The 13186-nt window shown below is 41.7% G+C and overlaps 2 protein-coding genes and 2 pseudogenes across 2 annotated transcripts; all 4 read right to left on the reverse strand.

The window, feature by feature from the left end:
• Window positions 1-2507: 2507 nt before the first annotated feature.
• Window positions 2508-4046, reverse strand: LOC104827384 ((Z)-3-hexen-1-ol acetyltransferase-like; the record flags this gene model as incomplete). The annotated part of the gene is made up of 2 exons (XM_010560556.1): window positions 2508-3440; window positions 3588-4046. Coding segments are annotated over 2 exons (1392 nt in total), but the record flags the coding sequence as incomplete, so codon positions are not given.
• Window positions 4047-4487: 441 nt separating this feature from the next.
• LOC104827385 ((Z)-3-hexen-1-ol acetyltransferase-like) lies at window positions 4488-6865 on the reverse strand. Its single transcript, XM_019204045.1, has 3 exons — window positions 6785-6865; window positions 5568-6069; window positions 4488-5420 (listed from the first exon to the last, which is right to left on the reverse strand). Exons 2-3 carry the CDS (start codon window positions 6039-6041, stop codon window positions 4488-4490), a joined length of 1407 nt encoding a protein of 468 aa, XP_019059590.1. The 5' UTR covers window positions 6042-6069; window positions 6785-6865.
• A 1225-nt stretch (window positions 6866-8090) lies between these two features.
• On the reverse strand, window positions 8091-9605 carry LOC104826175 (annotated as a pseudogene).
• A 394-nt stretch (window positions 9606-9999) lies between these two features.
• Window positions 10000-11770, reverse strand: LOC104826174 (annotated as a pseudogene).
• Window positions 11771-13186: the final 1416 nt, after the last annotated feature.

Here is a 13186-nt window from a genome sequence, read left to right on the forward strand (position 1 = left end):
GGTCGTAGCAATATGGATTGAGTACATTTTTTGTTTGTCAATGTAACTCCTTCCAAAGAAAGCCTAAAGTAATAGTAATGTTTGTGTAACACATTGAGTACAATTGACTTATGTCGAGAGATTTTTTTTTTTCACGTGAAATTAGAACTCCAAAACGATGCAAAAGTAATCTTATAATCCCTATACAACTTTTTGAATCGTTTAGATTTAATTTAAGCATTTTTTTTCGTACCTAAATGGTCAGACGGTCATACGGTCATACGGTCATACCTTGGTCAGACGGTCAGACTTGTTCAAAATTGCAGAATTCATCGTTTTAAAAGTGTTAATATTGTAATAATCATATCATATCACAAATATTTCAAGTTCAAATCGGTCGTAGCAATATGGATTGAGTACATTTTTTGTTTGTCAATGTAACTCCTTCCAAAGAAAGACCTAAAGTAATAGTAATGTTTGTGTAACACATTGAGTACAATTGACTTATGTCGAGAGATTTTTTTTTGCCTAAATTAAATCTAAATGATTCAAAAAGTTGTATACGGGTTATAAGATTATTTTTGCATCGTTTTGGAGTTCTAATTTCACGTGAAAAAAAAAATCTCTCGACATAAGTCAATTGTACTCAATGTGTTACACAAACATTACTATTACTTTAGGTCTTCTTTGGAAGGAGTTACATTGCACAAACAAAAAATGTACTCAATCCATATTGCTACGACCGATTTGAACTTGAAATATTTGTGATATGATATGATTATTACAATATTAACACTTTTAAAACGATGAATTATGCAATTTTGAACAAGTCTGACCGTCTGACCAAGGTATGACCGTATGACCGTCTGACCATTTAGGTACGAAAAAAAATGCCTAAATTAAATCTAAATGATTCAAAAAGTTGTATACGGGTTATAAGATTATTTTTGCATCGTTTTGGAGTTCTAATTTCACGTGAAAAAAAAAATCTCTCGACATAAGTCAATTGTACTCAATGTGTTACACAAACATTACTATTACTTTAGGCTTTCTTTGGAAGGAGTTACATTGACAAACAAAAAATGTACTCAATCCATATTGCTACGACCGATTTGAACTTGAAATATTTGTGATATGATATGATTATTACAATATTAACACTTTTAAAACGATGAATTATGCAATTTTGAACAAGTCTGACCGTCTGACCAAGGTATGACCGTATGACCGTATGACCGTCTGACCATTTGGGTACGAAAAAAATGCCTAAATTAAATCTAAATGATTCAAAAAGTTGTATACGGGTTATAAGATTACTTTTGCATCGTTTTGGAGTTCTAATTTCACGTGAAAAAAAAAAATCTCTCGACATAAGTCAATTGTACTCAATGTGTTACACAAACATTACTATTACTTTAGGCTTTCTTTGGAAGGAGTTACATTGACAAACAAAAAATGTACTCAATCCATATTGCTACGACCGATTTGAACTTGAAATATTTGTGATATGATATGATTATTACAATATTAACACTTTTAAAACGATGAATTATCCAATTTTGAACAAGTCTGTCCGTCTGACCAAGGTATGACCGTATGATCTTTGGAAGGAGTTACATTGACAAACAAAAAATGTACTCAATCCATATTGCTACGACCGATTTGAACTTGAAATATTTGTGATATGATATGATTATTACAATATTAACACTTTTAAAACGATGAATTATCCAATTTTGAACACAATTGACTTATGTCGAGAGATTTTTTTTTTCACGTGAAATTAGAACTCCAAAACGATGCAAAAGTAATCTTATAACCGGTATACAACTTTTTGAATCATTTAGATTTAATTTAGGCATTTTTTTTCGTACCCAAATGGTCAGACGGTCATACCTTGGTCAGACGGTAATACTTGTTCGAAATCGCATAATCCATCGTTTTAAAAGTGTTAACAAAGTAATAATAATATCATATCACAAATTTTATGAGTATGGTCAGTTTGACCAATTTGATGATTATGATCAGTATTACCAATTTTGCGAATATGAACAGTTTGACCAATTTGACAAGTATGACCAGTTTAGGAGTATGACCAGTTGACCATTTCGACACGTATGTATGACCAGTTTACTGAATTTTTCCATTTTGACGAATTTCACAAATTTAACGATTTCGACCAGTTTGAGTCACGTGAATCATGGTATTGCTGATAAATATGTCATATTTGTTTCATCTGTATCATATGAATTAAATATAAAGATGACAAAAACAAATCACAAATGCTCACACTTAATAATGAATGTTAGAAAAATACTTATCGATTATTCATATATGTGTTTAATCGATACAATATTAACACTTTTAAAACGATGAATTATGCAATTTTGAACAAGTCTGACCGTCTGACCAAGGTATGACCGTATGACCGTATGACCGTCTGACCATTTGGGTACGAAAAAAATGCCTAAATTAAATCTAAATGATTCAAAAAGTTGTATACGGGTTATAAGATTACTTTTGCATGGTCATGCCGTGAAGTAAAAATGATATTTAAAGTCATTTTTGCAATTGCCCCCACTCAACACATCCTTCACCTCCTTCTCGAACCTCTCCATTGCCGGCGCCGGCAAACAGATGAGAACTACGGTTCCGGTCTCACCCTTTGTGTTCTTATGTGTTGCGTAAAAGATCAATCCTTGAAAATCCCCGGCCCTGGCCTCGGCCAAGCCGCCATACAGCGGCTTTCCAAACCCAAAATCCACGTTTTCTAGCCCACTGCGTCTGACATCCGATACCACGAGGAGTGTGGCCGCTTCATAGAGCGGCTGATCATTCGTAGCCCAGAAATCCGCCAAAGACCGGAAGAAATCTTCTGTAACGCTCAATCTCGCCTCCCGCACGAGCCGTAGGGTGAAATCGAGAGGACGCTCTGTCAGTTCGTTTGCAGTGGAGATCGCTACGGGAGTCACGATTGCGTTTCCGTAGTATCCAGGCGGCAGAGGCGGGTTCTTGAGTTTAGGACGAGCGTTCACTATGAACTTCAATCGCATTTCCGTGTTAGGGTCGAGCTTTAGAGCGGCGGTACGACATCGCCATATGAAAGATGTTAGGGTTTCGAAATGTGTGACTCGTTCACGTTGATGGGGATGGAGGAGTCGATGCAAGGCGGAGATATCGGACTGGCCGAAGAAGAAAGAGCGCTGGACATTGTCATTGCATGCGAAAGTCTCGGCCTCAGCCGCTGGTTCTGTTGCATCATACTCGTGGGCGCGGGTAACACGCGCCGGAACCCTGGGGTTGAGCAGGTGACGATACCAGACAGGATGGATGGATGGAGCGTGATCACCACGCGCCAGCTCGCTGAGTGTGGTCAAGAAGAGAGTTAATCCGGCAGCGTCCGCCATGGTGTGGTTGTGGCGAAGGGCGAGGATAAAGCCGTCGCATTTCAGACGTGTGACCTGCACCACACCATTTTGATATAATAATATTTACGAAATCTACCCACATATATATATCGATTTTAAATTCATATATATATATATATATATATTTGATTTTTTTTCCTACCAAAATGGCATCTCTTACGAAACATGTATATATAACACCTGGATGAGAAGCAAGGGAGAGTTGAGTATGCCACTAGAACCCTCCACTTCAAAGAGAAGATCCTCGAAACAGGGGAAAGGAGGAAGAAGATCATCTCCGAACTCATCAAGAGCCACATCAGCATCAGCCTCGATGAACATGACGCCTTCGCCGTTGCAGTCGACCACCAGTTTCTGGTCGGACCCTTCCCGGAGGCGACCGGCAAATGGGTAATAGTAAACGAGCGTTTCAGCCAGTGCTTTGCGAATCACTTCAACCGGATCACGGTTCTTGCCACCATTGCTATTATCATCTTCATATTTGTAGAAAAAGATGAGACGGACATGGAATCTAAGTACTCCTTGTTGGTCGTCCATGTGGGAAAGCAGTTTGATCTCACGTGGTGTTGGCGTCGCCGGTGAAACCAGCTCCGGCTGCCGTCGATGCACCTTGAACGTCAACTTGGAGGCGGCGGTGAGTCACGTGAATCATGGTATTGCTGATAAATATGTCATATTTGTTTCATCTGTATCATATGAATTAAATATAAAGATGACAAAAACAAATCACAAATGCCCACACTTAATAATGAATGTTAGAAAAATACTTATCGATTATTCATATATGTGTTTAATCGATGAATTGTCTCAAGCTTTTGCTTGTTTTTCACAATAAATTAGCTGAAAAAAAGACTGTAGATGAAGAGAGTTTAGAGACAGAGAACGTTTGAGAGGAGAGAGAGAGTTTGCAGGTTCGACATATGCGAACGGAGGAAGAGAGAGAGAGCTGGGAGAGGAGAGAGAGAGCTGAAATATTTTCATTTTAAATTTAATAATGATTAAAAAGGTAAGGGTATTTTTGGAAAGATACAATTATAAGGTTAGAAGATGATGATGTTTTTTTTTATAAAAAAGACAGGGTCATGCCGTGAAGTAAAAATGATATTTAAAGTCATTTTTGCAATTGCCCCCACTCAACACATCCTTCACCTCCTTCTCGAACCTCTCCATTGCCGGCGCCGGCAAACAGATGAGAACTACGGTTCCGGTCTCACCCTTTGTGTTCTTATGTGTTGCGTAAAAGATCAATCCTTGAAAATCCCCGGCCCTGGCCTCGGCCAAGCCGCCATACAGCGGCTTTCCAAACCCAAAATCCACGTTTTCTAGCCCACTGCGTCTGACATCCGATACCACGAGGAGTGTGGCCGCTTCATAGAGCGGCTGATCATTCGTAGCCAAGAAATCCGCCAAAGACCGGAAGAAATCTTCTGTAACGCTCAATCTCGCCTCCCGCACGAGCCGTAGGGTGAAATCGAGAGGACGCTCTGTCAGTTCGTTTGCAGTGGAGATCGCTACGGGAGTCACGATTGCGTTTCCGTAGTATCCAGGCGGCAGAGGCGGGTTCTTGAGTTTAGGACGAGCGTTCACTATGAACTTCAATCGCATTTCCGTGTTAGGGTCGAGCTTTAGAGCGGCGGTACGACATCGCCATATGAAAGATGTTAGGGTTTCGAAATGTGTGACTCGTTCACGTTGATGGGGATGGAGGAGTCGATGCAAGGCGGAGATATCGGACTGGCCGAAGAAGAAAGAGCGCTGGACATTGTCATTGCATGCGAAAGTCTCGGCCTCAGCCGCTGGTTCTGTTGCATCATACTCGTGGGCGCGGGTAACACGCGCCGGAACCCTGGGGTTGAGCAGGTGACGATACCAGACAGGATGGATGGATGGAGCGTGATCACCACGCGCCAGCTCGCTGAGTGTGGTCAAGAAGAGAGTTAATCCGGCAGCGTCCGCCATGGCGTGGTTGTGGCGAAGGGCGAGGATAAAGCCGTCACATTTCAGACGTGTGACCTGCACCACACCATTTTGATATAATAATATTTACGAAATCTACCCACATATATATATCGATTTTAAATTCATATATATATATATATATATATTTGATTTTTTTTCCTACCAAAATGGCATCTCTTACGAAACATGTATATATAACACCTGGATGAGAAGCAAGGGAGAGTTGAGTATGCCACTAGAACCCTCCACTTCAAAGAGAAGATCCTCGAAACAGGGGAAAGGAGGAAGAAGATCATCTCCGAACTCATCAAGAGCCACATCAGCATCAGCCTCGATGAACATGACGCCTTCACCGTTGCAGTCGACCACCAGTTTCTGGTCGGACCCTTCCCGGAGGCGACCGGCAAATGGGTAATAGTAAACGAGCGTTTCAGCCAGTGCTTTGCGAATCACTTCAACCGGATCACGGTTCTTGCCACCATTGCTATTATCATCTTCATATTTGTAGAAAAAGATGAGACGGACATGGAATCTAAGTACTCCTTGTTGGTCGTCCATGTGGGAAAGCAGTTTGATCTCACGTGGTGTTGGCGTCGCCGGTGAAACCAGCTCCGGCTGCCGTCGATGCACCTTGAACGTCAACTTGGAGGCGGCGGACAACATTTGCGGCGCCATGGCTCTCGGAGTCTACACTGTTTTGTGTCTGGGGATGGAGAGTGAATACGCTATAGAACATGCTAGTTGCCTATATATATGTAAACCTAATCTAATCGTAAGAAAGACAATATCTCTAAACCTCAAAGTTATCCAAATCATACAATATATTTCACGATTGTTTTTTTTTTTTTTCGGTATTCACATATTCGTATTAACATTTGTTACAGTCAAATCAAAACATTAATCAGGTCCAATAATAATAATAATAATAATAATAATACATGTACCTTCGTAGCCAAGTTAATCAGGGAAAACATGTATCTTTGCAAATAAACAATCGTACGCGACAACCGACAGGCCATCCTAATATTCCACTTCAGGTTGTAACGACCAAAAAAACGTAATGAAAAAAAAAATCTTTCAAAGGAAAAAAAATTGGTGTTACGAAATCGGATTAGGTGCATGCACACACGTGTAAAACGACCATACGCACATAAAACCAGCTGACGCGATACCGTGACGCCAGATGTGACGCAAGCAAAAGTGTGGGGCTCAATGGATATGATGGATTCTTCTGAACTTAACCAAATGAACATTTAGAGTTTCATTCGGTTATTTTTGGATTTTGGTTTAAGCAAAATTCTGCACATCGGGTTCAGTTAATTCTTCACATTTCGGGCCACAACCCTAAAGTCAATCGATACTAAACAAAAGCCTAAGACAAAACAAATCTATCCAGGATCTTTGGAACTGAAACTTACCACTTCACTAACGGCTCATCATCAGTTGAATATATCTTGGGCCTCGATTATGCTGTGTTGCCTGAGAAAAGACCGTTAAACAACTCCAGTTTCAGATAATGAGAAACATAAAAGAAATGATTTGGGTGCAAGGAAGTTCTTTAAATGGATCAAAATACTTGGTACAAACAGTGATCTTGGTGTATAATTATTTCTAGTAAGGATCAATCAAGTTCAAGACCAAATATATATGTGAAATCTAGGGTTTACATGATCTCATAATCGGATTTGAGAAACAATTCACAGTACTGCCGACTGCGTGCAAGAGTTCAATCTGAGAGAAGAAAGAGAACACGAGAAGGGAAGAGGGTCGACGAGTGAAGAAGCAGCAGTGTTCGATCCGTTGATGTTCAGTAGAGTGGTGGAGGCTCAAGAGCAGGTGGTTTCGGGCATAAAGTACTTCCTCAAGATCGAAGTAACATTGTCCGACTGTACGACTCGAATGTTCAACTCCGTTGTCGTCATCAAACCTTGGCTTCAGTCTAGGGAACTGCTCGATTTCTCTCCCGTAATTAACCCTCTCTTCTCTTATTCTCTATGATGGGTCCGGACTCTGGAATGTTGTTGTAAATTGATAATAATAGGGTAAAACTCCTAAAAAATCTCGAACTTGCAAAAAAATATACAAATAAATCTTCAACTTACAAAGTTATCATTCAAACCTCAAACTTGCAACATATAACTGAATAAAACCTCAAACTTACAAATTCTTGCTCTAATAACTCGTTGACTTGTTTGACCACAATTTCAGGCGATCGAAAATCCACGTTGATCCGAAAAATTGATGTCAGCGTATCCACATAACCAATTTTAACTGAATAAACCTTCAATCTGATTATGTTCTGTTACGTTGGCCCGAAAAACTGACTTTATTTACTCTCAAATCGGATTAAATTTTAACCCAAAAAATGCTGATGTGGCAAAAATTCATTTAAAATTGGTTACGTGGACACGCTAACATCAGCTTTCCAGGCCAACGTGGATTTTCGATTCTCTGAAATTGTGGTCAAACAAGTTAATGGGTTATTAGAGCAAGAATCTGCAAGTTCGAGGTTTTATTCACTTATATATTGAAAGTTTGAGATTTGAATGACAACTTTGCAAGTTGAAGGTTTATCTATATATTTTTTTATAAGTTCGAGGTTTTTAAAAGGACCTAATAATAATAGCGTCTTTTTATTGACCAAAAGCTCCGTTTTGGCATTGACCGGTTTTCCTCCGGTTTTCTCACAACCGGAGCCCTCTCAGCGAACAAGAGGCTCTCCTCTTTATTGTATCTAAAGCGTAGACTTAATAATAACACACTTTGGGTTTTCACTTCCTTTGTCCGAAACAAACTGATGATCACTCAACAAACCGCTCACTTCCTTCTGGAACCTCTCCATCGTCAGCGCCGACAAACACATCAGAACCACTGTTCCGATCTGGCCCTTTTTGTTCTTATACCTTTCGTAAAAGCTCATTCCTGGAAAATCCCCTGCCCCGGCCATGGCGACGCCGCCGTACAGCAGCTTTCCGAACCCTAAATCCACGTTTTGGATCCCACTATGCCTGGCATCCGAGACAACGAAGGTTGTGGCCGTTTCAGCAAGCGGCCGATCATTTGATGTCGCCAATAAATCCACCGTGGACCAGAAGTAATCCTCTGTAACGCTCGATCTCGCCTCCTGCACGAGCCGCATGGCGAAACTGAGCGGGCGTTCTGTCAGTTCTTTCGCGGTGGAGATCGCTATGGAAGCCGTGATTGCATTTCCGTAGTATTCAGGAGGTAGGGACGGGTTCTTGAGTTAGGACGAGCGTTCACTATGCATTTCAATTGCATTTTCGTATTCGGGTCGAGCCTCAGGGCGGCGGTGCGGCATCGCCAGATGAATGACGTTAGAGTTTCAAAATCGGTGGCGCGGTCGCGTTGTTCTGGAGGGAGGAGTTGACGTATGGCGGAGATATCCGACAGGTTATGTCGTATTCGCGATGCGCGTGGGTAACATGCGCTGGGACCCTAGAGTTAAGCAGGAGACGGTCCCACACGGGTGGAACGGATGGCACGTGAGCACCACGCGCTAGCTCGCTGAGCGTTCTCAAGAAGAGAGAGAGTCCGACAACGTCCGCCATGGTGTGGTTGTAGCGGAGGACGAGGATAAAACCGCTGCATTTCAGACGTGTGACCTGCACTGTTTAATATAATAATATTTACGAATTCTACCCATTGATCTTATGCATATATATTGATTACAAATTCATATATATATATATATTTGATTTTTTTTTCCCCAACCAGAATGACATCTCTTATGAAAAATATATATACAATACCTGAATGAGAAGCAAGGGAGAGTTATCTTATCGGAACCCTCCACTTCAAAGAGAAGCTCCTCGAAACAGGGGAAAGGAGGAAGAATATCGTCCTCGAACTCTGAAGCGACACGTCAGCATCAGCCTCGATGAACATCACGCCTTCGCCGTTACAGTCGACCACCAGTTTATGGTCAGACCCTTCTCGGAGGCGGCCGGCAAATGGGTAATAGTAAACGAGCGTTTCAGCCAGTCCTTTGCGAATCACTTCAACCGGATCCCTGCTCTTGCCACCATTGTTTTCATCGTCCCTAAACTTGTAGAAAAAGATAAGAGGGACATGGAATCTAAGCCGTCCTTGTTGGTCGTCCGTGTCGGAAAGTGGTTTGACCTCTCGTGGTGTTGGCCTCGCCGGAGAAACCAGCTCCGGCTGCCGTCGATGGACCTTGAACGTCAACTTGGAGGCGGCGGACAACATTTGCGGCGCCATGGCTTTACGGTCGGTGCGTGGCGAGTGAATTGATGTGTTCTATATGTTAGAAAGATGCTAATTGGTAGAATTTCATATAGAAGAAAAAATTTCATAAATCGAATTTTAAGAAAGGAAAAAAAAGTTTTTTTGCTACCCAAAAAAAAAGAGCTCTAGTAACCTCGAGGAAATCGAAATTAATGTATTCCATTATTTGTTGTTTTTAACGATATAAACGTGATTCTTGATTTTTGTAATTCACCGCGACTGTAGTTTGTCACGTAAGTTCATCGTTCCGTGGCCATACATTACATGAAAATGGACCCAACGTGGGAAGTTTGATTTAAGAAATTCAACGAGATCGGTCACTACACATTAATTGTTATTGATATTATAACAAAATTAAATATATAACTTAATAAAGGGTCTGAAATTAAATTCAACCCGAATAATAAATTTAGTAATATCTTCAAAATCTATGATACTCTCACATTAGTATTGGGCTGAGATAGTTGGATTCGACATATGAACTCCATTAGGCCCATAAGCTTGGATTTTACATACTATTTTGCCTAAAGCATAGAATTAATAACATACTTTGGGTTTACACACAGCGCATCTTTCACTTCCTTCTCGAACCTCTCCATCGCCGGCGCCGGCAAACACATCAGAACCGCTGCTCCGATCTGACCCTTTTTGTTCTTATAACTTTCGTAAAAGCTCACGCCCGGCAGATTCTTGGCCCCAGCCTTGGCCAAACCGCCATACAACGGCTTTCCAAACCCTAGATCGACGTTCTCGAACCCAATGCGTCTGAGATCCGACACCAGCCAGAGTGTCTCCCCTTCTGGTTGAGCCCAATTTTTCGTCGTCGCCAAGAAATCCGCCACCGACCGGAAGTAATCCTCCGTAGCGCTCGATTTCGCCTCGCGCACGAGCTCCAGGGCGAAACCCAGAGGACGTTCCACCAGTTCTTTCGCGGTGGAGATCGCTACTGGAAGCACGATTACGTTTCCGTAGTATCCTGGCGGTAGCGGCGGGTTCTTGAGTTTACCACGACCGTTCACCACGCACTGCAATCGCATTTCCGTGTTCGGGTGGAGCCTCAGAGCGGCCGTACGACATCGCCAGATGAACGACGTTAGGGTTTCGAAATCGGTGGCTCGTTCGCGTTGGTGGGGATGGAGGAGTCGACGTATGGCGGAGATATCCGACGGGCCGAAGACGAAAGAGCCCTGGACGTTGTCGGCCTCAGCCACCGGTTCTCTCATGTCGTACTCACGGTGGGCGTGGGTAACACGCGCCGGGACCCTGGCGCCCAGCAGGTGACGGTCCCAGACAGGATGGACGGATGGCGCGTGAGCACCACGCACCATATCGCCGATTGTTGTCAGGAAGAGAGTTAACCCGACAGCATCCACCATGGTGTGGTTGAGGCGGAGGGCGAAGATAAAGCCGCCGCATTTCAGACGTGTGACCTGCGCCGTTTTAATATCATAAAACATCGACCAATGATTTTTTTTTTAATCCCATGGAAAACTCCTTTCCCAACTACGTGGAATTAATTCTACACATGATATGAATTTAATTAAACCCGATTCTAATTCATGTCAATTCTTAATTCACACAGATTTCTAATATTTTTTTTATAAAAAAACACATATATATATATATTTAATACCTGGATGTGAAGCAAGGGAGAGTTGAGTATGTCAGTAGAACCCTCCACTTCAAACAGAAGCTCGTCTAAGCAGGGGAAAGGAGGGAGAAGATCATCTCCGAACTCATGAAGAGCCACGTCAGCATCGGCCTCGATGAACATCACGCCTTCGCCGTTGCAGTCGACGACCAGTTTCTGGTCGGGCCCTTCCCGGAGCCGACCGGCGAATGGGTAATAATAGACCAGCGTTTCCGCCAGCGCTTTGCGGATCATTTCAACCGGATCCCTTTTCTTGTTATCGTTGCTTTTATAATCTTTAGATTCGTAGAGAAAAATAAGACTAAGATGTATTCTAACTCGTCCTTGTTGGTCGTCCATGTCGGAAAGTAGTTTTGACCTCCCGCGGAGTTGGCTTCGCCGGAGAAACAAGCTCCGGCTGCCGCCGATGCACCTTGAAGGACAAGGTGGAGGTAGCCGGAAGCTGAAGCGTTTGCGTTTGCGGTGCCATGAGTGTACAATACAGAGTGAATTGAAGACGCTAGAAACATGCTAATTATAGTTGATATTTATAGGGAAAAGGAATACCTACACATCTGATTTGGAGAAAGAAAAGATATCTACGTATAGTCGTATACAACGTGTCACGATTTTATTAGTTCGAACCGCAATAAACGTGATTCTCGTTTTTGGTTGTATCCGTCGTCACTTAAGCATGGGGCTCTGGGACAAAAACCTTGTTCGGACCATCGAATATTGGACCATGCAATGCAATTATTCACGGCAACGAACATGATTGTGAAATGATGGCTTCGATAATCAAGATTCCTGCAGACAAAGGCTGATGCTTGTTTTTTTTTTTAAAACAAACAAACACATGTGAGTGGTTTGGTGACTTTTGCCTTCAGCCACAAATACGCCCGTGACTTCTCATGTAAATAACCATGCAAGTTACGTTCTGAAACATCACCACCAACAAACAGAAGCAATACCCAGAAAAAAAAAAAAATAGTCTTGGTTGAAGAAGCTTTCTTCTTCACGAAGAAATCCAATATTTGGGTTTTTGGAGTGTTTTCTTTTGGTTTCTTTTTGGTATTCAAAGAAATTTGTTCGGTGAAAATCTTGGTTACGGTTCTAAATATTTTTTTTTCTGTGTTACGAGAGAAATGATGTTTCTTAGGAATTTGACAGTGAGAGAAAGTGTGTTGTATTCCACATTCGTACGCGCGCGGTGGGTAACACACGACCGGGGAACCCTGGGGTTGAGCAGGTGACGGTCCCAAACGGGATGCACGGACGGCGCGTGAGCACCACGTGCCAGCTCGCCGACTGTTGTCAAGAATAGAGTTAACTCAGGAGGGTCAAACCTGATTTAGAAGTTACCAGAAGTCTAGTTACCGTCTGGTGGGAAGTTTTTACCGTGTGGGTAGTTAATAATTCTAGTGGGTAGTTTTGTAATATATGGATAGTTTATTTGTTTTCTATATGTATATATATATACACCACTTAAGCTGACGTTTATTATAAATGTGACTCTCGTTTTTGTTTTTCCCTTGGCATATCGCTCTTATTCGGACCACTAAATATGGGACCGCAAAAAATTATGTATAAAAACTCAAATAAAAATATTAATTTGTGTTCACATATTTGTGTATATATATTGACATAGGTTACACTCCAATAAAAATATTAATCGGATGAGAAAAAACTAGTATCTTTATAAAATAATTTAATAAAGTAAAACGAAAGTATCCTAAGGTTACACTTGTCTCTAGAGACGTTCAGGGAACAAACACAATTCCCTATCTTAATCATGAAACTGTTTTTTTTTTCTATTTAATTTAAATTATTTGATGAAAATGTCTACTTTTAGGGTTCGTGTAATATTAAATATTTTTCTGCGTGCTGATGTGGGCCAATGACTATTAGTTGGAAGCTTTCCTCC

This window comes from Tarenaya hassleriana, unplaced genomic scaffold (assembly GCF_000463585.1).
Source record: "Tarenaya hassleriana unplaced genomic scaffold, ASM46358v1 Cleome5, whole genome shotgun sequence".
Taxonomy (NCBI): Eukaryota; Viridiplantae; Streptophyta; class Magnoliopsida; order Brassicales; family Cleomaceae; genus Tarenaya; species Tarenaya hassleriana.

What these genes read in the sequence shown, in the direction of transcription:
- LOC104827385 (XM_019204045.1), bottom strand. Translation starts at nt 6,041, where the DNA reads ATGGCGCCGCAAATGTTGTCCGCCGCCTCCAAGTTGACGTTCAAGGTG. An exon ending in CTCCCTTGCTTCTCATCCAG is followed by an intron (nt 5,421 to 5,567) that starts GTGTTATATATA and finishes GGTGTGGTGCAG; the next exon opens with GTCACACGTCTGAAATGTGA.